At 41.1% G+C, this 25,976-nt stretch overlaps 1 protein-coding gene across 3 annotated transcripts in view; it reads left to right on the plus strand.

The window, feature by feature from the left end:
- Fyb1 (FYN binding protein 1) overlaps positions 1 to 25,976 on the plus strand; it is a 129,062-nt gene that overhangs the window by 48,962 nt on the left and 54,124 nt on the right. For all 3 annotated transcript variants that reach the window (XM_051182503.1, XM_051182504.1, XM_051182505.1), the window contains exon 2: positions 1,905 to 3,036. In XM_051182503.1, the coding sequence (XP_051038460.1) occupies positions 1,905 to 3,036 (1,132 nt within the window). The remainder of the gene's footprint in view (positions 1 to 1,904; positions 3,037 to 25,976) is intronic.

The raw sequence follows: 25,976 nt of genomic DNA on the forward strand, positions 1-25,976 counted from the left end.
TAAAAATAAGGTGTGGTTTAACGATGGTCAGGGGTGTTTGAAGGGTTTTCCCCTGTGATGTACATGACATGAAGTTGCTATGACAGACCAGGGCTCAGTCCCCAGCAGTGCAGAGAGGAGGGAGAACAGCTTTCTTCTTTGTACATAACAGGAAGCCTTCTGATGTGCCGGTGCCAACCCTCTATACACCGTGCCTGTGCTGTGAATTCATTTAAAACGCCTAGGAGAACCGTGACATCATTTGCATGAGGAGATAAGAAAGCTCATTAATATTCCTTTTCACTTGGCCCCTGAGTCTAGGTCCTTCGCTATACTATTCCACCTTGTTTTCATGAACTTAAATGAAATTATACATAAAGACTATAAATTATACCACTATTGACCTGTAGGATCAAATGCTGGGTAGTAGTGGCATAGCTTTAATCCCAGGACTTGGGAGGCAGAGGCAGGCAGATTTCTGAGTTCAAGGCCAGCCTGGTCTAGTTCCAGGACAGGCTCCAAAGCTACACAAAGAAACACTGACTGGAAGGAAAAAAAAAAGAAATGTAGACTCAAAGAATTCTTTCTCAGAAATAAACTTCCATCCAACCAGAGAGCAAACTTTGGTAAGTGTACATGTGTGCACAAGTACGTGCTTGCATGCATTCATGAGAGAGAGTGAGAGAGAGAGAGAGAATGCTGAGTACCAGTTGCATCACTAAGCAACATCTTCTGTCTAGAATTATCTCATACTGCTCTCTCTTTCTCTGTGAAGCTTCATAGCCCTGAGCCTGGAGGTTCTTCCTGCTTTTTAATTTTTTGTTTGTTTGTTTGTTTAATGCAGGATCTGGTCTTCCTGTCTCTGCCTCCTAAATGCTGGCTTTGTAGGGTGTACCACCACACCTGCTTTATTTCATGTTACATATCTGAGCCAGGGCTTCGAGCATGCTAGGCAGGTATGCTCTCAGCCGAGCCACATCCCTAGCTCAAACTCTGTGGTTTTGAAAGAAAGAGTGAACCGTTAATTCTCCCAGGCTAAGCTAGACTATATTAACAAAGAAAGGTGAATATCTGCTGCCTTTACTGAGTAATTTCCCAGTTCTCATAAGGAGGGAGGTGAGGCAGGACCTCATGGTACTAGAAGAGACAAGACAGAGAAAGATCTAGAAATGAGACTCCCAAGCCAGTCCCTGCGGCTGGTCAATGCCCTCCCCACCCCCAGCTAGCCTAGGCTTCCACTCCAGGGCCTGCTGCATACAGTCACACAGTAGCACTCTGGATTTACAAATAATAAGGAAACCTCATTCTGTTATTTTTAGAAGGGCTGGGATGTTCTGTAACATCTCCCTGACAGCAAACAAACTTAAATGCAACAGGAACAGGAAAGCTCTAGCCAGCCACAGTGATGCTAACATATCTTTGCTGGCTAAAAGCATACAGCCTAAATATACAGCATCTACTTTCTTTTTTAAGTTCAGTTTCCACATGAGTCTCAGTTGTAAAATGAAAAGTGGGAGAATTCATTTGCTGGTCACTTCTATATGTTTTCAAATGAAGTAAAGGTCTGGAGACATACAGAGTCAGAGTAAATCCAACAGGATTGGCTAAGCAGAGACAGTGAGGGGACAGAGAAAAATGTTCCCAATGTAAGTGAATGAGTGAGTCCCTGTATGACAAACAGAAATTTATGCACAGCCATTGCCCCCCCCCCCTTCAAGAAACCTTCACAACTTATTTTGCCATAGAGGAACTTAAATGTTACAATAGCTGGTCAACCAATCAGTAGCACCCTAGCACTCCGGCACCCCAGCCGCAGATCAGGAAGCCCTTGAACGTATAGTATTTTAAATTTCATGAGACTTGTGGCTTTCAGCTTTTTTTTTTTTTTTTTTTTTTTTTTTTTTTTTTGTTCCCTGTGCTTGTAGGATGGAAAAACAGATGTGAAGTCCCTCATGGCGAAGTTCAACACAGGGACTAACCCGACAGAGGAGGTCTCCATCAACAGCAGGCCCTTCAAAGTTGCAGGACAAAATGCGCCTTCGGGAATACAGGCAAGAAAGAATTTATTTGACAACCAAGGAAATGCCAGTCCTCCCGCAGGACCCAGCAACACGCCTAAATTTGGGACCACAAAACCACCCTTGGCAGCGAAGCCTACCTATGAGGATAAATCTGACAAGGATCCCAAACCTCCATTTTTAAAACCTAGTGGAGTAAACCAAAGATTTGGAACACAGCCAACTTCGGCTTCTAGAGACCCTGAGGTCAAAGCGGGGTTTCTGAAACCTGTAAGCCCCAAACCCACCAGCTTGACTAAAGAAGATCCCAAACCGGCGTTTTTACGGCCTTCTGGGAACAAGCAGCACAATTTGAACCAAGAGTCTGACTTGAAGACGCCAGGACCAAAGCCAGGGGCTACTCCCCCAGTCCCAGAAAACGATCTAAAGCCAGGGTTCTCAAAGGTGGCTGGAGCTAAGAGCAAATTTATGCCAGCCACACAAGATGCTGACTCCAAACCCCGATTTCCCAGACACACTTTTGGCCAGAAGCCATCCCTGAGTACAGAGGACTCCCAGGAAGAGGAGAGTACCTCTAAGAATGTGGCTGTCCAGAAAGGATCCCCAATGCCACTAGGGGCCAAGGGCAAGGGTGGCCCTTTCAAACCAGCTAGGGAAGACACAGAGGATAAAGACAATGGAACTTCAAGTTCACCCTTTGCAGGAGTGATTCTGAAACCTGCTGCAAGCAGAGGGAGCCCGGGGCTCTCCAGAAACTCTGAAGAAAAAAAAGAAGAGAGGAAAACAGATGCTACAAAGAACATTTTTCTGAGTAAAATGAACCAGGAAGAGCCGGCCAGATTCCCCAAGGCCCCTTCCAAGCTGACAGTGGGGACACCATGGGGCCAAAGTCAGGAGAAGGACAAAGGAGACAAGAATTCAGCAGCCCCCAAGCAGAAGCCTCTGCCTCCGCTGTCTGTCTTGGGCCCACCTCCACCCAAGCCCAGCAGACCACCCAACGTTGACCTGACCAGATTCCGAAAAGCTGACACAGCCAACAGTGAGTTGTTTCTCATTGCTAGTAACTGTGGTTTGCGCACAGCCGAGAGTGTTGCAGCTTCTAGGAGATACTTTAGAGCAAGGAATGTTGCGTAACTGATACTCATGTGAGTATAGGGTCAGTTTTCCTTTGGCGGTTTTTTCTCTTTGTGTAGGAGTCTGAGAAAGTGGAAAATCCAAGTTCTATTTGAGTTTTCTGTGAGAAAGTGCCTGGGGGGGGGGGCACTGACTTATTAGGGAGACAATGGAAAAGAAATACATCCATTTGACTAATAAGTGGTTTTGCTTAAGTTTAACCATTGCATTTACTCCCTTGGTTGTGTTTCATGTCTGTTGATTGAGAGAGATGTCCTCCTGCCCATCAACAGTCAAAGAGAGAAGTCTGCCGACTTCTAAGTCAGTATTCTAAAAGGGGTCAAATTTGAGAAACAAAGGATGTATGTATTGTCTGGAGGCATTTTTTATTGTCACAATGGTCTATGACAATGACATTTTGTTAATAAAGCCACTTCCTACAACACAATAGCAGCCCCTTATCCAGGTCAAAAGGTTAATGCTGCAAATGCTATTTATTATGTTCCCTAAGCCCAAGTAGGAGAGTAATGAGGGTTTTAAGAAGTAGTATATCACATATTATATTTTAGCTGATTTTTAATTTCCCAATAATGTCTGTACTATTGAAGTTTATAAAGGCATACATAGCTAGAAAATGAAGGCAGGCAAAGGGTGTTTTTTTTGTCATTCTAGAAGACTGGTCCAGCTTTTGTCCGTAGATGTCATTGCAATATTATGGTATGTGGGTGAAATTTGATACTGAATGTCTTGGGAGATACTTGTCACTCTGTGTCGTGATGAGAAAGGCTCACTCATGCCTGCAGTGATTAATATCCTAGCAAATGGTGTCCAACTGCTCTCCCAAGTAAGACAGAAAAAGAGTGATATTTACAGGTGACCAGACCACTGTAAGTCATATGCTTTTCCAAAATATATATATATATATATATATATATATGTATATATATAATCTAAATCTATGTATGGTTGTACATGCCTGTGATTCCAGAGTTGGGAGGTGGGGGCAGGCAAATCAGAAGTTCAAGGTCTTAGAACTACCTGAAATAATTTGAAGCCAGCCTGAGATACTTGAGATATCCACCTCAAAAAAAAAAAAAAAAATCTAGTCTTTGAAAGATCTGCACACAGGCTCCCTCTACATAGCAGAAAAGAGAAAAGGGAGAGAGAAGAGAAGAGAAGGTGGCACAAGGCTGTCATCGCCTCCAGCTTGTGCTACCTGCTCCTGACTAGGGCCAAGAGAAGGCAGCTGATTCTACCAGGGGTGGAGAAAGACCACAGCGCCAGGCTCCCATGACTATTATCCCAAGACTGCTCTCATCAAGGGCAGTTTGTTCCCTTCTTAATTAACAAAAATTCACCCAGTTTGATGTGTATTCTCCAACTCAGAATGGCAGGTTGCAGGAATAGTTCTATATGTCTGCGGTAGCCAGCAAAGTTTTCCGAGTTCGAAGCTCTTGCTGGCCTGGCTAGACGTGAAGGTTCACACTGAAGAACTTTGGGATAAATTCCTGGTAGCTTGGGACAATTTAGAACATTCATTAGTCATTCATTTGTAATAAGGTAGGAGAGAAAAAAAGGTTATATGCTTTGAAAAAAAAATGAAGTGTACCAGATGTTTAACTCTACTAAGTTGTAAGGATACTGATTGGAGAAAAATGCTTTGCAGTAACTGTAGAGACTTACTCTAAGCAAACCATTTTATTGTTGCTAGCAATAGTTACAAAAGTTTTCAAATTAACAAAATTCTATGTAATTGTTCTGTTGGCTTTTAAACCTCTATTATTCTTTCCTACTCCCTGCTTCATTACTCCTTTCCTATTTTCATATCCAGATAAATATTTATCATTTATAGAGGACTTTTTATATGACCTTATACAATCTCACTCTATTTATTCTTTGCAAGCAATGAAATGGAATTCTATCCCAGCACAATCAGGGAATTTGCCCAAATTATAGCTTACGTAAGCGGGGCAAAGAGTGGTTCTCATGTCTCTCTGATTCCATAGACTGTATGATTATCCTGTCCTAGTCCTCACGCTGGCTCCCATTCATGAAACATAAGACCCCTTGAAATGATGACTCAGGCACAAATGGCACCCAAAGACTCTCCATTCCTATCTTTTGCTGTCTTTTTGTTAAAAAATGTCCTCTTAAAAATATTATAAATAAAACTGTGAGCTCCATGGAAGCAGAAATCAGCTTGTTTACCATTCTTTTTCCTGTTTATACTTCTACAGAGGTATATTAATATGAAGTCAGTGTCCCTCAGCTTTTTTAGTATTAAGTTATAATACTTTCCATAGTTTACTAATTACTTCAGCAGATTGTCTGTACATTTAATTAAATGGAGTTTTGGCACAAAATTAATTTTATACCAAGTGTCTCAGTGCCTTGCCTATAAACTGTAAACACACACACATACATCATATTGTTTTCTGAATGTGGGACTAATAACATTTTTATTTCCTCTACCCACACTGACACTAGAACCATTTACAATTACAAAACCCTAAATATTTTTTTTTAAACTCACCTTTCTTTTGACTCCCTTGAAAGATTTCTTTTTAGGTGTTTTGGTACTATTCACTGTCATGTCTGGGTACTCCTTGCTGTTGTTTTTTTTTTTTGCTTTTTGAGACAGTGTTTCTCTGTAGCTTTGGAGCCTGTCCTGGAAATCACTCTGTAGACAAGGCTGGTCTCGAACTCACAGAGATCTGCCTGCCTCTGCCTCCTGAGTGCTGGAATTAAAGGTGCGTGCCACCACCGCCCAGCATCATGTTTGGGTTCTTTCTTAAGAACCCCACCAGGCCCAGGTGTTGGTTCTTGGGTAGGAGGTAGTGAAAACCTACTAGGAAACATTCAATTCGGTCCTTTTTCTTGTCATGTTCTTAACACTAGAAAGACACACTAACTGTTCTGTAGGTTACCTATGGAAATAATCAGTTAAGTACCTTAACAGTTCAGGTCAGCGTTAACTGAAGGCCACTAGAATGCTGTGGCCCTCCTCATCTGTACCTGTGTTCTTCCAACTAATCCAGCTGACAGGAACTTGACATCAAGAAGAGGTGGGGTGGGGATCAAAGAAAATATTCACAACTCAGGAGTTATGAATGTTTATTGCTCTTAAGGAGGACCTGGGTTTGGACCCCAGCACTCACTTGGCAGCTCACAACCAACCATCTGGCACTCCAGTCCCAGGGATCCTACTCCCTCTTCTGAGCTCCAAGGACACCGGGTACACATGTAGTACACAGACATATATGAAGACAAAACACTCATAAAATGAAATAAATAAGAAAAAAAAAACCTTTTAGTTTTGGTTTGGTTTTTCAAGACAGGGTTTCTGTGTAGCTTTGAAGTCTATCCTGGCACTAGCTCTGTAGACCAGGCTGGCCTTGAACTCACAGAGATCCACCTGCCTCTGCCTCCCAAATGTTGGAATTAAAGGAGTACACCACCACCACCACCACCGCCCAGCAAGGAAAGAAAAAAAAAAAAAACTTCAAAAGAATTTAGGCTTGGAATAAAGTATGGCTGGAGAGCTCACACTTAGCACCCTAAGGGGGTAAAGCAAAGGACCTTAGGTTATGTCCAACAGTAGGTGACCTATTTCGAGGAGAGGGGGGAGACTTTCCTCCACAAATCCCAGGGCTATCACCACCTCCTTCCAGTTCAGCATTATCTTTTTACATATGCTTTTATAATAAGATTTTATTGGTTTCTTGTGCACTGAAAAATGCAGTATTTCCCACATTATTGCTATGGGCTATTACAAGAACAGATATTCAAGGCTCAAATGCATCTTTAAGATTTGGAGGTAAATAGTCTTCCAGGGAGCCAACTTTCTCCACAGTTAGCAATACCAAGGAAGTTAAGAATGAGGTTTATCTAGAATGTGTCCATTCCAAGTGTGTCTCATTAGAATATCTCAGGACATAACCCTGGATGTATCTCCAGTGTGTACATGAATCAGAACTAGACCAGCTGTGGGGTTCAGCCTGAGGAGGCAATGAGGCCTTCTCCAAATTGAGCTAGATTCTCACTCTACTGATGCCTGTGGACTTTGAGACTGGAGCCCAGGCTTTACTTCAATTCTCTCACCCTTCTTTACTCTGGGAAATCTCCTTCAAAAGATTTCTGGTTTTTCCTTCTATTCCAGGTTGCAACCCTTGATGAAGCACTTACTGTTAGCCAATCACTCAGCTCACCTAGTTTAACCCCTTAATATAAATGTCTTGGAAAGGCTTCCTTCAATGCAAAAGTCCTTGATCAGATCTGAGCTACTCTATTTTTGGTCTTCCCTCACTGAGGTCTAGACATCTCTCTTCTGCTCAAGATAGACCTGATCTTTGTTATAAACCCAGTTCTCATGAGCAAACTATTCCATGGAGGTTTACATCCCAACAGCAAATATTGCTGGGTTTTGTAAAGACCAAGCTCTGTCATTTCAACAAGTATTTACAGCCCCTATTTTCAATTTCTGCCAGCAAATTTTACTGTGGGAAAGTCTGGAGCTATCTTGAATCTACTCCTTTGAAAATCACTTGTTTTCTGTCAGAATTCTCAGAGAAATCTTTGTCCTGGAAGTACAGATGCATAGCAAGGCTATTTATGTTCATCATTTATTTGATCGTCAGTGATTTCAAGAGATGTTAGCCCTCTGTTGTTCTTGGGTTCTTCCAGGGATCATCATTTCCAAATGCACAGGGATCACACCATCACTTTTGGTTAGGCATATTCATGACATAAGCATCTAGAAGCTCTGATCCATGATAATAAACCTGCTTTCCCCTCAAGCTATGATCTGAGGTCTAAACTTTGCTTTAAATGCTGTTCTCTGTGGTGTTTGAAAGCTATTTGGGATTTGAGGGAAGTCCTTGCTGGGGACCCAGATTCTGATGTTCTCTGAGCTCCTGTTGAGTGCTCTGTCCCAGGCATTACAAGGCCAGCATTAGCTGATGATCCTTTTGTGATATTTAGGGCCTCTCTGTTGAGGATTTCTCATGCCTTTGCTCAGTCTACTTCTGAAGTGGAATGCACTAGTGAAAATTCACAGATTATTCTAGAATCACTATCTTCCACCCACAAGATGCTTCTGAGTCTTGAGAAGAGGTCAGGAGCTTTGCTTGCCTCCTCTAGCATAACAAATTTCCATTTCTTTCTTTACTACACAACTTCTTAAAGTTTGTGTTTGAGGTTATTTTTCCTTCCTTATAAGGTGGCTAACCAGTAATTTTGAATGTCTTTCTTACTTTGTTTTACTAATTTTATTTTTGAGAATTAGAGGAGAGATATCCTGTAGCTCCCCATCATCCCCATTAATTGCCACTTAAAAAACACTTTACTCTAGGAATCAGTAACATATCCAAAGGAACCATCCATTCACCTCTTCATGAGTTAAACAGGCCAAAAGGAAACTAAGGAATGCTCCCCTGGAGCCCAATACCATACCCTGCAGATTACTCTCACTGACCCAGACACTCAGACAATCTTCCCAGTACTGACTACCAGCCTGCATTTTACCAATCAACCAGCTTATACCTTGAAAAAAAAAAAAAAAAACAAATACAGTAAGAGTTGACAGTGTGAGCAAAGTTATTTCCTTTGGCGCCCACACCATTTTGTCATTGTTATATTTAGGTTCCTAGTTCTTTGCTTGGTCCTGAATTTGAACTTCAAAATTCTTCCCACTCACATCTCAGTTATTCTTTTAACAGCGTGTTAGCTCAGTGGTCCACACATGCTCATTAATTTACAGAGAAAAGATTTCTTATGGTGATATCCATCTTGTATAGAAGAGACTATCACCTTTCTCATTTATGAAGCAGGAATTCCTATAAAATTTTATGGTAACAAGGCATAATTTCCCCCTGTAAAGCCTCTTCCTGTGGTCAAAAGACTTAAATTGGTAATTTCCAAGCTTTAATGATATATGGGAATAGGACCAAAATAACTGGCATTATATCAACATTAATCACATTTGGGAAATGTCAAAAATATTGATCAGTTGTGACATAAATGAATGACTTACCTTCCAAGTGTGAAATATACTGTGAGATGATTCTTAGTCTATTCCAGGTTTGATCAAATTCATGCATTCCCTAAAATTTCAAAAGCATTAAAATGAAATTTTGATTTTTCTCAGGAAAGGCAGAAAATTGAAAAGAATAAAACACAAACTCACCCAGGCATGGAAATGACTATAGATATAACTCAGAGGAAGACAGTTAGCCTCGCATAAGTGAGGTACTATGTTTAATCTCCAAAGCTGTCAAAAACAGAGTATGAGTCTGATAACGAAATACAAAAGGCTCTTCCCAACTTAGTTCTGATGTATGCACCCAAGTTAACTAGAATAACTAGCTAGGAAGCCCAGGCAGATGTGCCTGTTATGTAATCTCTGGATGGGATACCTTCCATCATACAATCCACTAAAACAATCTCTGGGCCAAGCTAAACAAGCCTTTTCAAACAGAGCTTGATTTGTAGTCTCTATGTAAATGGTATTAAAGGCTCCTCTGTCTCTCTGCCTTGATTAAAACTATTTTTAAGATGACGTACTCATAGGCCAACATCATGCCACTGTGCAGATGTTTTATATTTTAAGAACAATATGATATTAGCTTCTGAAAAAGAATGATTAACTGCAGCTGTTGGAAGAACAAAAGCATGTCCCAGGGACAGAAACCCAGCTACCCGATTTCTCAAAATTCCTTGGAAATTTTCTATCCTGTCATAGAAAGCATAAACATGATAATTATGCCATGTCTCCAAAGTTCCATGAACCTTCTGGATTACTGGATTATGTATTTTTCCAATAGATAAAGAAGAAAAAAAAAGTTCAAAAAGTTTGGAGAATCTGTTTCTTAACTGCTAGTAAATAGAAAAGAAACATTTTTCTATTCTGTTTTAATTGCCTCCAAAGGGAAAAAGGAGATGATGTTTAATTCTGTCTGGCATGTCAAAGGTGGAAAACCCCCAGATAGAGCCCCTAGTAGCAATAGATACTATCAGCAGATTGTAACCAAACAGGTGACATCTGGTTACAGGGGAAAAAATTTCTGAACCTGAAACTGTACAAAGAAAGGAGCTGCACCATGGAAGCAGCCCCTGTGCGGAATGAAGTCAGCAGCTGTGTCTCTGTAGCTGTACTGGTGCACACAAGGGCTCTTCAGCACTCTGCTGGGCAGCTGGGCATGCTTCTGTGGGGGTGGGGTAGGGCCTGTGAGATAGAGAGATAACACAGAACATGACTCTCAATTCATTTTAAGACCGAGTCTCTCTGTGTAACCCTGGCTGTCCTGGAGCTCACTACATAGACCAGACTGGCCTGGAACCCACAGAGATCCTCTTGCCTCTGCCTCCCGAGTGCTGGGATTAAAAGCTGTGCACCATCACATTAGCCTAACTATTCTCAACTATTGCCCTTTCTTTTAATTCTCATGAGAGTAAGCAGGCTCGACTGATTTTCAAAATCAACCTGTGTGGCAACATGACTAGTATGAGCAGGCACTAGAAGATTCCTGTCCAAATAAACAATTAAGGCCAGACAGGTAAACATTTGCAGACCTCCAAAGCAGACCTTTATGCTCAATAGATGGTGCTCAATTATATTAGAAAGAGAAAGAGCACCTAGATTAAGTGGCGAAAGGAGTTCCTGCTCAGTGGCTGACTTACTGTCCTGAAGGAATTCATAGCTCTCTCTCCCAAGCTGTCGCCTTGAGGAAGGTGAGTTACCACACGTGACTTCAATTACTGAGGATCTAGATTGAAGCTACTCCAGGAATTCTGCTTCTGTTGCTGTCCAGATGCTAGCTTCAAGTTCATCTCCAGACATGTGCACATACACAAGCATGTGTGCACACACATGCCATATACACACTCCACACACATACATATATGTGCACACACAAAGCATCTGTATATATGCATGCCTTTATCTTCACACATATAACTATGTCCATGACTTACTCCTGGATCATTTTTCTTTCTTTTTAAAAAAAAGATTTCGTTTTATTTTATATATGTAGTGCGAGAATTCATGTGTGAGTGTGTGCACATGTGTGCCTGTGGAGACCAGAATAGTGCATCGGATCCCTAGGAGCTGAACAAGAAGACTTTGTGGGCCACTGAACTAGGTGCTAGGAGCTTAACTCTGGTCACCATGACTGAACTTTGTGAAAGCTAAACTGGTTCCTGGGATACTCACTAGGGAAACAGAAAATTTTGTTTGTGCAATTTGTAAATATAAGAGGCTAAAATTTTAATTGTGTTCCTATGCTCCTTAAAATCAGTATAAATGAATTCCAAGCACCAGCTGGATGTTTATAAAAATATTTACTGCTGTGTATTGATTCATGAACGAGCAAGAGGTTCGATTTCTTAAGGATGATTGATCCCAGCTTCTGTCTCTTGCTTCTCCTAATTTGGATGGGTTGAGAGATCATCTCTTCCTTGCCCCGTGTTGTATGCTGCCACAACAAAGAAAGAGTGCAGGCAGACTCCTTAGTTTTCACTGCAGCCTAATTGTTGCAAGCAATTGCATGCAGAACAGATTGTGAGGAAGGCTTCAGGGCCCAGAGGCATTAATGTTGAACTTAAACATAGATGGGATAGTGTCTACCTGTTTTTCACAGGTAGCTAAGGGATTTACAACTCTGGCCTTGGCCTCTTCCTGTGGCTTGCTTCTTTCCTTTTCGGAATTTATGTGACCCGTCCTTTTCAACAGAAAAAAGAAAGAAAGAAAAAACGGCCTCTCCATTTTCTTATTCAGAGCATTTCAACTGCCTGCAGCCCAAACCCTTCTACCAAGCCTTGTCTTTTTTGTGCTCAAGCAGGTGTTTCTTACCTCAAGGTTTCTTCCCCTAAAAGGAGCAGATGGGAAAGGATGGCTAAGGGGAAGTGGTTTTATTTTGTGTTGTTATCAGTACTTGTTATTTTACTAGAAATGAGTATCTCATGGACAGAGCATGTGTGGGAGAATGCAATTCATCTAAATACAAGAACAGGCAGGAGCTGTCACAAAGTGACACAACAAGGGGGTTATTTTATCCCTTTTCCTATTTTTAGTGCTAAATGACTAGACATCCTTAACAAATAAGAATGTTAGAAAGCAGCCTTCTGCTACCAGACCTGGGACTTGAAGGCTTCCAGGTTCTTTCCTGAGATAAACTGTAACAAGATTGCCCCCACCTAGCAATGTCGTTGCCACAACTTCCTGGTCACTGTGAGATCTAAATGGAAAACAAAAGATAAAAAACAAAACAAGAAAACACTAACAGGAGAAAGATAGCAAAGATGGATTGAGGTTCTAACCAATGCTGACTAAGTCACATCCTCCATTCAGAATAAAAACATCAAAATTGGGCTTTAATCTTTCAAATGCTGGCTTAAAGATGCATTTAAAATACCTCAGTGCTCCAAATTTAAGGGATCTAGAGTGGACACAGGGGTTGGGTGTCTAGGGTGGACACAGGGTTGGGAGTCTAGGTTTGAGTTCTTATTGAAATCAAGTTCTTAGTCACAGTGGGATGAAGGAAGTAAGGAGCTGGAGAGAAGAAGAGTCTCCAAGTCATGGGTGTTTTTCTCAGACCAAAGAAATGACAGAAACAGGATACTAGAAGTTGGCGATTACATCAAAACACGCAAATGAGTGAGCGTGTTGGAGCAAACAGGTACTGCCTTGTGCTTGGTCTTAAACATTTGCTTAGTGAGGGAAGTACAAAGATACTATTCAAATATTGTAATAGCCAGTGTGGCAAAGCTCAGACCACTGTGGTAGCAGAGCACCGGTATCCCAAAAGTTCTTGGCTATGGCAGCATTAATGCTTCAGTTTCTAGCTTGCAATGAGCTTCAAGCTCTCTGAAGGAGTGTAGAGCCCTTAGAGCACTGTGGTCCTCATTTAAATAGTTGGTGGCTGTATTGTCAACTGCAACTGCCTGTCAGCCTGGAAGAGTGGAGTAGCATGTCGGTCATCAAGGACCCTTGGCACTCTTATCTGTCCTTCCTCTTCTCTGGTCCCTTCATCTTTGCTTTTCTCCCTTTCTACCATGCAATGGTTTCAAGGTTTGCCCTGCACAATGATTTTTTACATGGTCAATATCATGGTTATTCATCAAACAAACGAACAATAGCAAAAACAAAACAAACAAACAAAAACACCTGCACTTAATGTTCTCAGTGGTATTCAAAGCAAAGAAACAAATGGAGGTGTTAAGAAAATTGACCTTGAAAATAAGAATAATGTCATATTACTGTAAGAGGCTGTGTTGATAATTGTTAATACCACACACACACACACACACACACACACACACACACACACACCTTTGTTCCTTTGGGATATCCCCTTGTTTAGGGAGAGCTCTTCCCATCTGACCAACTGATGATCAACTGACCAGGGCCCCAACTGTATTCGCTCAGTTTCCTTAATAATTCATCATTTGGTAACAGCCTTCATTTTATCCCTCAGTGAATCTTCACATATCAATCTTCAAAAGAGACCTATGTTCATATAATACTTTTAAAAAAAGAAAGGAGCAAACAAAGACAGGCAGCTGTCCTGAAGAGAAGAGTGCCTTTTCTTTTGTGATGCTTTTGTGATGCATCAAAGATAATCAGGTTTGAGGGAAGAAGGTACTCTCGGGCTTTAATGGTGCATAGAGATACCCATGGCTTATGTGCCTCATGATAAAAGGGGAAGATGGAGGTGGCACTATGAAAATGTTTTTTTAAAGCTTGTTGCTATATTTTTCTAATCTGTGAAGTTCATAAGTGACCTTGTAGACAGGTCTGTGAACATCTACCTACCAAATGGACGTTGTTTTATAAAGATGAATGTGTGTTTTTATTTTGAAGATACAGATTTCATAATAATTTTCCCAGAATAATTTTTCATCATAGAGACCCAAGGATATTTTGTTGCTAAAGACACAAGTGCTATACCACTTATTGTTGGACCCTGTGGGAGGTACTTGACCTCTGTAACCCTCATTTTTTCAAGTTTGTGGAGATATATTTCTGCTATACAGTTATGATTGTTAAACAATATATAGAAAAACTACTTCCTGACACATTATACAGACTCAAAGCATTGGTAGCAACCTAATTGGTCTGTGTGTGTGTGTGTGTGTGTGTGTACTTGCATGCTTGCATGCGTGTTTATACTTATCTACCTTACTTGTCATTTCTAGAGGCTGAGGGCAAACAGATTATGAAATAGCAATACAGCTCTACCAGCCATTTAACTAAGTATTTTTAATCAGATATCTTAAATTTTAATTGTAAGCTATTTAACTTTTTAAAGCATTATCAGCAGAAAAATACTTCATGTGCTATAGGGAAATAACTCTCTCAAAGCAGGGATACAGCTCAATGGTAAAACACCTACTTGCCTAACACATATGAGGCCCTAAGTTTTGCTTTTCCCTCAGATGGAAAGAGGAGAGACAATACGTAAGGTTGGGCTCTCAGAATGTGAAAAAAAAAAAAACAGTAGACATTTGAAGCCTCCACATTTAAAGTGCAAATACAGCTAAGCAGCTAAAGCCAATGCCAACTGAAGCAGTGGCATAGTTGATACTAAGTAGTTCACATTTAGAGGTGGAAATGAATGTCAGCATTCAAAGATATCCATTGGACAGATGTTAACTAATGCTTGATATTAAAATACATTGTGTTTGAGAGGGCCTTGCTTGAAAATATTCACTCAATTTTCCCTATTATAGTATTGAAAGAAATTGGAGGAAAGGATAAATCCTCAAGAAATACATACATTGCTAAACATTTTTTTTTAATGTCATGCTGGCAAACTGGTAGGAAATTCTTCAGTATCTTGATACAATAAAAACTCAGTTTGCAATATCAGGAACATATTTAGCCTCTTCTGGAAATATAAAATTAGTCTTTCCCCCAAATGGACTGTCATCCTCAGGGAAATCCTTAGGAATTTTTTTTTTCTTAAAAAGGCAAGAAAATAGGAGTTTCTGGAATCTGTGAATCTAGGGATTTCATGTTGAAACTCATGAAAACAAACCATTTAAATGTGTCTTCAAAAATTCACCTTGTAACAGTTTTAAGTGATTTGATTATATAACATTACTGAACTCACTAAGGGAAATACACCCTTTTGTAAAAAAAAAAAAAAAATCAAACACTGTTTTGATTAACATAATTGAATTGTTCATTGGATCAGGTTTTTGTTGTTCTGCCCCAAGTTTAACAGAGAAGGCTGTCTCAGGCTTTGTCACTCATTTGGCTGACTCGTAATTCACCTTGGAAATCTGGCAATTAACTGTTAAAATAATATGGGGGGGAAATATGATCGCATTTCCTCATATTTTCACAATTTTTCCTAGAAAATCAGTTTGTAGCAATTTGCCATGTGCACTGTTAAATATAACTCAGTTTGCCATCAGATAAAACAACTACTTCTCACCTCAAAATACGTCACATGGTAGCCATTATGAAGTTCTCTTTGTAGCAATTGCTCCTAAAGGCAGTGCTTTTCCTGTGTGACTCACAAAACCCCTCCGTAAGAACAGCATTGGCATTCTCAAAAACTGAGACTCCAGCTCTTATTCTAACCTCATGCAGCTGCCTTCCTTACTTCCTTTCCCGCTGTTTAATAATCTCCGTTTTTAGTGACTTTCTTGGGAAATGCTTTGTTGTTGCTTAAATTGTATTTATTTGTTGTATTTATTTGTTGTATATGGGTGTTTTACCTGCATCTATGTCTGTGTACTACCTGCATGTCTGGTGCCCATGGTGACCAGAAGAGGATGGTAGGTCCCCTGGAACTAGAATTACACATTATTGCGAACCACCATTGGGTGCTGGGAAGTGAACCCAGTCCCCTGGAAGAGCAGCAAGAAGATTTAACCCCTGAGCCATCTCTCCAACCCCACCAGGAGATTCTTATGCACACTTAACATCTAAACTTTTTCTAAATCTCCAATTAGTTTCTCTTTAAATGCCATGTGATTTTCATATCTTTATAATATAAAAATAGCTTGTTTAGAGAAATTTTAAAACCACATTTTCCTTTGGGATACCTTGGGCCAAATAAGAATGGAAGGGTAAAAAATAAGAATAAAGAAGAGCCTACATATCAAGTAATTGGTATGAATTGTTGCAGAATTTCTCATGGATGCTGGCCTGGTGAGAGTCCCAGTGAGCTGGTACCCAGTAGTCAAAAGCTGCAGAAGAACAGAAGCCACTGGGCAATGTTCACTCTCATCAGGCTGGGGCTTCGCCAGGCTCCCCAACAGAGCCCAACATCTTTAGGATGGTTCCAATGCATCCAGTGCATATTCTCTACTCTATTGTCTCTACCATGACCAAGGATACTACGTACAACCACTCCTAGATATGGGTATGGTAGTTACTGAAAATGCAAGCAGATGCTGTGATCTCCGAAAACACTTTTTCAACCTGGTTTACATAGAGCAAGGCTTCCATGTAGCTTGTTTCCTTTTTCCAAAAAAAAAAAAAAAAAAAAAAAAAAAAAAAAAAAGGCAAATCTGCATTGAAAACTTTTTAAATTTAAACACACCACAGTTTAAATAGTTCATGTGTGGCTATACTGTAGGGCAGCTCAGCCCCCAGACTGTTTCTTTCATCATCTCAGAACACAACAAAAGCGCAGGGATAGACAACCTCCAGCTGCCTCTGTTCCTGCACTTGTAAAACTGGATTGACATCTCCCCCCACAATATTCACAGTATATTCTGAACAGTGGCATTTCTACCTACTGATAAACCAAACCTGTTGTGAGTTAGAACCATGCCCTCCCTACCCACCCCCAAGTGTTCCCCAAGGTCCTGCAAGATGTGAGATGTACAAATGAATCTGAGTCACCGATTGAGCCAACACCTCACCTTCAGCTTCAGAAATGAATATGAAGAGTGTTGTTATTTAAGTGCTTCAATTTGTGCTGAAAAAAAAAACAATTGCTTAAAAATAATGAAAATATGGGGCAATGGAGCCACCGTAGAATCATGTCAGTAGAAGGGTTTATTGCAAAATTATCACAAGAGGAGAGGCAAGAAGGAGGGAAAGCAAATAGTGCCCTCTGCAGTTGTCATCTGCCCTCAAGGCAGTCAATTTTGGCTAGATCAGTATTCCATAGAGGATGCTTTTCACCACTTCATAGAGATTGCCACAGCAATTGCATCTATGACTGTCACATCTCTGTTTCCGTCCGAACTGCTTTCTGTAGTCAAGACAACTGGCTGGGCAATTGTGGTGATAGTGAGGGTTCTGTCCATATATTTCTTCTGGGTCTGGTCATTTTCCCAGTACAGACTTCCCTGAAAATCCACCAACACAACTGTATATGCCCGGTATGGTTTCATTTCAAAGAACCCCTGCATACATATAAGGGTGAGGGGAAAGGAACAAGAGTAAAGTTAGTTAAGGATATTGGGGGAGGGCAGACACATGAACATTGTTCAGGGCCAGGGAGCCAGTCCTCAAACGGAAACACCGTTCTCACTTCTCCAAGCAGTATCCTAGAATCTGGGGCATTTCCGATTGTTCATCAGAAAGAAGGAAACTGTATGTGAAGAATAATTATTTTGCACATGGCAAGCCACTGTGGAAAGACACAGCTGGGGATGGCGCAAAAACCTACTAAGCACCAAGAACATGCTAGGTACTATGCTAGACCGTAGGGATCACTGAGATAGGATGGATGGGTTGCTGCCTTCCTAACACATCCCTTCTAATAAGAGCCACAGATAAACAAACAGGCATTTGACTGCCACATAATGGGACTAAAGTAGTAACAGTATAGGGCACTGAGTATTTAAAGTCTCAAATAGTCCTAGAAAAGGAAGGGAAGCCTTCTCATTGGGACTGAAGCCTGCATTGAGTGCAAAGACTGAATAGGCACATTAGCCAAGAAAAGGAGGGAGGAAAGGAGGACAGGAGCTGGAGAGAAAGATAAGCCTACACAAATGCCTAGGGAGAGTGGACAGCTTGGAGGGGATGTCTTGCATACCCTAGAGTCTCCATGGGAGACACAGTGAAGCTTGACTTCTTACTACAAAGATCAGCCCTCTGTACTTACTCACTGAAAGTGGAAAGGATGATCTCAGATCTCAGCGTGTTATTTTTTTCCTTTACCCTACCTCCTGTTCCTCGAGCCCAACATGGAACCCAAACAAAACCTCATGTGAGAAGTACACAGTGACCAGGTGCCAGACTGTCTGGGTTCAGACCCCAGTTCTACCCTGAAAAGCTGTCAGACTTGGGCAAATTATACATCCATTTCCTCACCTAAAATAAGACCAATAATATTGTTTACTTCATAAGGTTTTGGACAGACTCAGTGAGTGAATACTTGTCTGTGCTGAATACTCACAACACTCTGAGAAAGCTCTTACTCGATTAACAAAGGCTCTTGGCAGCTAGTGTGAGAATAGTATTCACTGTACATTTATCTAGCACACTGTACACAGACCAAGCTGGGGAGCCAGCATAAGACCAAACCAGGCTCCCTGAACGTAGATGTCAGTTGGGGAACCTGGGCAGTCTATGGGGCCTCTCTCAGCCTAGATAAACAGGGGAGGGCCTAGGTCCTGCCCCAAAAGATGTGACAGACTCTGATGATCTCCCATGGAAGGCCTCACCCTCCCTTTGGAATGGAGTGGGGGGTCAGTGTGGAAGAATGGGAGGATGGGAGGCAGAGGGAACTGGGGTTGATATGTAAAATAAGAATGCTTTTAATTTAAATAAAAATTAATTTAAAAACGGGTAACAAACAAAAAAGAATTTTACAAATTTACAAATTTATAATTTTCTGTGTCCTATGTTATATTTTAATCAAAATAAAGGCATTCCTAGGAGAGTTAGAAATGTTCAGGTCCCTATCAAAAATGACTACAATAACAATAATGGCTAAAGAAAAATGCTTCATGATTTGGGAAAGGAGGGTACATAGGACATAGGATAAGTAGGAGGTAGAAAAAAAAAAGGGACAAAAATCATGTAATTACATTTTAATTGAATCTAAGGAAACCTTACTATAATATTTTGTTTAACGTGAGAATAAGCCAGGCATGGTTGTCCACTTTAATCCTAGCATTTAGGAGATAGAGGTAGATTTCAGTGATGCGAAAACCATTCTAGTTCCAAGGGTAAATTTCTGACCAGCCAGGGCTATAGTGTTAGACCCAATTTCAAAAATGAAATGTAATAAATGAAATGAAGTTTTTAAGGAAAAAGGATTTTAATGCAGCCAATGATATATTTCCAAGATGATATCCTTTTAATGCTTTAAAAATGAACTTTTTTACATGAAATGCAATGGCAGCACTTCCTACTCGTCTTCATGTTGGTATGGGTGCAAGTTTAAACATCCCTCATGGTTTTCCACTGTATATGGAAATTGATCTACAACTAATTTGGGTTCTCTGTCCCATCCACACTACACCACAGGCTATCCTGACTCTCTTCATTTTGCAACAAAGATGCCAAGGCTGGAAGATCATGTGACTTGGCTAATGGCATCCATGACTTGTAGAATGAGACTAAACTGCCTGCCTTTTTGTGGAGTCTATTTTGTGTTATGATACCTGCTCCTTTAAAAATCTCATCCCCATACCTGCTCCTTTAAAAATCTCATCCCCATAAGTTGTTAAAACACTGCAAGACATGTAATACTCAAAAAACATTAGTTTTTAATCTCAGAATTAAGATTTTTGCAGGAGGAGGTAAAGAGGTAGCTAAGCAATTCAGGGCACTTGTTATTGCAGAGGGCCCAGGTTCAGTCTCAGCAACTGTCTGCTGGCTCACAGTCATCTATAACTGCAACTCCAAAGGCTTCAATGTCTTCTTCTGACCTCCACAGGCATCAGGCTCTCCTGTGGTACACATCCACACATTTAGGCAAAACACCCCCGCCACACACACACACACACACACACACACACACACACACACAATGTTAAATACAAATTTAAAGGATTTTTTAAGAACACCTGTGCAAATGAATGTTCTATAAGAAAATATATTTGGAAAATCTCAGGATAAGCTGAGGTAAATGTGTTTGTTTTTATCAAGTCTTTAAGCACAACTGAGGGGTCTGTGTTGTGGTACATACCTGTAATACTTGGGAGCCTGAGGCAGGAGGATCTTGTGAAGTCAATGTCAGTCTGGGCTATGTAGCAAGTCCAGGACAGCCCAGATAGTGGAGACTTTTGAGACTTCATTTCAGACAAACAAACCCATGACTCTACTGAGACCTGTGAATATCTAAGTGAGAGCTGTCTGCAGCAATTTCCAAATCACAACTTATCATAGAACTTTTTATCTTTCTCTCTAAAAATACCTCAGTAGGGCCAAGTGTCCCTCAGAACTAAACTTAGGGCTAATAATACATGAAAAATATGCAGATTAGTGGATAATGTTTATAGTTCAAGTTCATCAGGGACAAATGGTTTGCATTTCCAGGGAAAGCCCTTTGACTGCTCTGAGCAGAAACATAAAAAGGAACTTGTAGTCACTGTTCTTAATCTTAAAGTTGCTCTTGATGGGGAAGCTAAGAACAACCTTGCAAACATATGTCACCCGGTGAAGTAGGAAGTGGCCACTGCTGCAGCCTCTGGCAGTGATGCAGCCTTGTTGAGAGTGAGAGCTGCAAGTCACCTATGGTAAAGTGTGTGCACACACTTTTACAACCTCAAGGTCACCAACCAGCCTCACAATGCACAACATCCAGATTTGAAGTCCAAAATCAAATCTATCAATCATCACATTTCAAACTCAAAATGTGAAGTACAGCAGCTGCAAGGTCTGTAAGCTCACTGGGAGGAAAATGTAAACTCCTTCCTTCCCAAATGATGCCCCGGTTCTCACAACAAGCAGTGTGAGAGTGGTCAAACAAAATCTAATCAGCGTGCAGTTAATTAAGCTGGATAATGCAATTGGGTTTAATATCAAGAGAAATTCCATTCTGGACCCAATCAAATCAATTTCGGGAGCTGCTGAACCAAGTAACTTCTTTAATCATCTCATTTTCAAAGGGAGAAAGTTGAATTAGACCACTGCCCTGGGGTCTCTCTGATCCAAACTCATGTACACTGAAAAGATGGTCATTCACAGACCTCTCAGGTTTGTTACCCCCCTCCACCCTCCCGCTGGGTGGGCCGAAGCACCATAGTGAAAAGGTAGCAACAGAAGCCTTTAATTTGGAAGGTTAGCCACAGCACTCAGGATACCGGACAGGTGTCTAGCTTCTAGCCTGTGTAATGTTACTAGATTCAAAATGACTTGAAATATTAAGTGTGAGTCCAGACTGCCTGGAAATAATGTGAGCCATCAAATAGCTATATTCCTCCATTATCAGGGCCAGAGGTCCAGAGGTAGAGTCACTCTATGGGTCAGAAGTGCATGTACAGATGTGGATGGCTTTCCTCTACAGATGTGTAATGCCTGGCTGTGATCCTAACTACTGACTCTGGAAATCAGGAGGGCCCTATGCCTACCACATTCAGTGCATACTCCTGAGGTAAAACATGTTCATAGGTTCACCCATGTGTTATTGCCTTCAGCAGCCTAAACCACTTCAGTTAAAGCGGGCTTGAGAAGCCAAACCAAAAGACTAGAACTGGAGACATCAACACATCTTGAATTAGAAAGTCAGGAAGTCGTACTGCTATTTTTATTTTTACTTTAACTTTAACAACAAGCTTCATTTCTGAAAAACTCTAATGTTATAATCTCATTTCCTTCCCCACACTTTGAGACTGTATTGAGAGGTGAACAATGGTAAGGCCCCTCATGATAATCGGCATCAAGATTGGCTGTGTTGATCATCCACAGCTGAGGGTTCGGAAATGTTTAGTTGACTTAAAATTTCTAGATTTGCCCCTCGGTGGCAGCACAAACCTAGATGTCATCATGGCCTCAGGTGGCAGTAAAAGAAGTGTAGTACTCCATAACTGATGGCCTCTGGCAGGGGTGAGGGTGGGGAAGAACTATCTATCTAAGGGGCTGACCACAAGAGTTTGACCACACTCCTGTGAATATCTAGGCAACACATATTGGACTTGTTTGGGTCCCTCCCCCTTTTTTGCCCTTATTTTTATTTTTGCTTCGGGGGTTGGGGAGTTTGTGGGGAGTCATACATGGAAGGACTGGGAAGTGAGTATGATCAGGGTGCATGATGTGAAACTCCTAGAGAATCAATAGAATAGTTATGTCGAGAAAAGTCTAGATTTGCCTGTAGAAATGCTGCTGATCTCAGAAGTAGCAGTGTGGCTCCCTGTGTGGCTGTTCTTAGGAGAGATGTTGAAATGAGTTGAGATCCCCCAGGACGAGTATGAAGACAAAACTGTGGGCAGCAGAATGAGCTCCCATAGAAGGGACACCACATTTGAAGCATACTAATCTGTCCCCTGTATCTAACCATGCAGCACTCCATGCCTCTGCATTTCCTACACAAAATGAGTTGCTCAGCATTCTACAATGCCACACTGTATTCCTTGTAAATCCTAGCTTGTAAATCCTTGAACCCTTGTCATTGGCAGTTAGCAGCACTTACTGTCCCACGAGCCCACTAAAAATCTTTCCCCTGCACCTACGTGGGATTCTACATACTTTCTTAGAAGCTGGGGCTGTCCTGTCACAAATCAGAATGACTAAGGTGAAGTCTGAAACTCCTCCCTGACCAGCATTCTTTAAAGCTAAAAAAGAACTGGAAGATTGGATGCTATCACCTAAAACCTCCTCCTAGAAACATCACACACAGCAGATGTTGTAACTTTTTTTAAAAAGTGACTGGAGAGAGAAAGATGCCATGTAACAGAGCTCAAGCGGGGGAGGGGGCAGTTATTAAGGGAAAAGGATATTAAAAAGGGGAAAGGGGAGGGGGTAGATTGGCCTCCAGGGACGACAGGAACAGTGGGGAAGAGGAAAGAGACAGAGAGACAGACAGAGAGAGAGACTGACAGAGAGAGGGAGAGAATGAGGGATGGGAGGTGGGCAGGGCCCTTTAGAAAAGGAACATATTGAGTAGGTACAGGTGGTGCTCTTAGTAGCAGCAGCTGAGGGCAGATCTTGTCAGAACTCCAAATGCAGGCCAGTACACATGCCTAAATTTTGCATGTAAGAGGCACAGAAATGGTTCGGCCTATTATGAAGTTAGAACAGCAATCCCATAGATGTTTACAGCCACATCTCTGTTATAAGCCACAAATTATGGGATGTTCCCTAATGAAATGGAAAGAAATCCCTCATGACATACCAGACACCTACTACTCCATTTCACACAAGACAGTCTCATTTCAGAATGGTGGCAACTTAAGTCTGCTCTGCTTGTTACTCTCTCTCTCTCTCTCTCTCTCACACACACACACACACACACACACACACACACACACGGGGGGGTAGTAAATAATGAATCTTAAACACAAGCTGAACAATCAATGTAGTAAATTTTAATTCTGTTCTCTCTCCCTAACTTAGAGTCTCTTTCCTTCCCCCCTCCCACAAACCAGAGATGTGGCAAGCAACCATTCTTTACTTTGGGAAATTAAAGATCAACCTTTCATACCTCTGGAGGCATCCAGCATACACTGGCTCATACCAAAATATGAGCAAGCAACACAGATGACTGTGATTGTCATGGAATCAGTATCCTTCTCCCTCCCTGTCCCCCACAGGAGCTGGTCACATACAGAAAGAGTTCTGTCTGCATTTATCCTTGGCATATTAGTTATTGATTTTCTTTTCCAATTGATCTTGTAGCTTCTTTCATCACTGAGATACTGAGAAGTTCACTGAAGGGAGATGTTTAACTACAAAGGTTTTGAAACAAACTGGAAAGAAGTACTTTGGGTTTTGTAGCATGCCAAAACTAAACAAAACAAAAAAACTTAAATAAGGAAACCAGAATTTTATCATGGATCTTGTGGTTTTAGGGTTTGTGTTGAGTGAATTATTGCTCTCATCCAGACTTTGGATCTCTTATCTTTGGAAAGGATGGAGGATGTTTTTAAGGGTTATCCTTTGTTGTAGCATCCCTAAGTCTAAATTGTTTTTCTTCTACTGTATTTCAAAGTCCAGAACAGGGGCAGAAAGCTGACTCCAGGAAAAATCAATACTATCATTTATGCCAAATACCATAAAAACTACTGGAACAATACATTGATAAGATCTTTCAGTCCTAAGGTGCGGCTATTCAATTTTTAGTTTTCTGGTACACAAACAACAGAACACATAAGGTCAAAGGACCATCTCCTTTCTCAGTGAATACACCTGTCTGGTTCTATTCTGACACAGGAAAGTGATGTCTACATCAGGAGGAAACAATCTATCTTCTTTTCCTGGTTCTTGGAATTTACTGTCCCTCAGTCATCTAACTTTCCCCATCCCTTCATCTCCTTCCACCCTGTCTGTTACTTCCTCGCCCTCCATTGTGTACATGTGGAGAAACCTGACTCTTTAAAGCTGTTCTCTGACCTTCTCATGTGTATACACCCACCCGATCATGCACACACACCATATACATATATATAAATCACATACATCATATAAAAATGAAAGATGGGGGGACCAGAGAAGTCACAAAGAGGTGAAAATAATTTAAATGCAATATCCAAGTATGAAATTCTAAAATTAAAGTATAAAAATTAAAAAGAAAATTAAAGAGTCAAAAGTAGGTATTTTTTTAAGAAGAGAGGGCAGAGGTGAGGCTCAGACAGCCAGTTACATGCTTTTGCAATGCAGAAGGTAGAGTCTATCTGGTGTGTGTGTAGAAGCCGAAGGCTAGCCTGTACTAAATAGTGCAACTGTCTCAGAAGAAAAAAAATATATAAAATTTGCCTAATAAACAAAAAAATGCAATGCAGTTGGAGAGCTATTACCGTACAGGGTTACGGTACAATAGATAATGTCTGTGGGATTTATTAGCCTAAAAATGTTATCAATACACATCAGACTTGACTAGACTTTTGTTACTGGGACTGTGATAAAGGAAGGGAATTAACATTCATAGACAGTCTACTGTGAGCTGGTGATGGGCATTTCCATTAACTAATCTGATAGTCATACCACTGTTTGAAATAGGGTTTTTGTTGTTGTTGTTGTTTATTTATTTATTTATTTATTTTGCATTTTTCTCATGGCAAGAAAGATTATGTGAATGACACTGGAAAAAATATTTTTAACAGACAGAACATGAACTAAAATATTCAAAGTCCTTACTCTCGGTTCTAAAAGATGCTTCCATGCTTGCACAGTGAAGCACGTTGGTATAAGGTCCCTGTAACTTTGTCAGTAGTCAGTGGGGAAAGGCTAATCAAACTGTGGTGTGTCTGAACCACAGACAATTCCAGCACAATTACCAAGACAGAGAGAAACCCAGTATTTTACATCAGCATGTTCAGTATACCAGGCTGTGTAGGTTTGTTATCAGTTAGGTGTCTCTGTACATCCACAGGTTAGAACATGCATAGAAACGCCCTGCTAAGCACTGGTTAGCCCTACAGAAGGACAGGGGACTATAAGAGCTCATGGGAAACTCTACTTCGTCTTGTAAAGCTTTATCCAGGAATGAGTGAGAGCATATTTGTGTAATTGAAAACACTTGTTTGTTTGTTTGTTTTTAAAGAAGAGGGGAGAGATCTGCCCAATGTGGAGCCTTGGGCCACCTGATTTCTCAGCACTGCTCCCCCTCTGCACTGCTCCCCTCTGCACTGCTCCCCCTCTGCACTGCTCCCCCTCTGCACTGCTCCCCTCTGCACTGCTCCCCCTCTGCACTGCTCCCCCTCTGCACTGCTCCCCTCTGCACTGCTCCCCTCTGCACTGCTCCCCCTCTGCACTGCTCCCCCCTCTTCAATGCTTCCCATCTGCACTGCACT

The sequence above is a fragment of the Phodopus roborovskii genome, unplaced genomic scaffold, assembly GCF_943737965.1.
Source record: "Phodopus roborovskii unplaced genomic scaffold, PHOROB, whole genome shotgun sequence".
Taxonomy (NCBI): domain Eukaryota; kingdom Metazoa; phylum Chordata; class Mammalia; order Rodentia; family Cricetidae; genus Phodopus; species Phodopus roborovskii.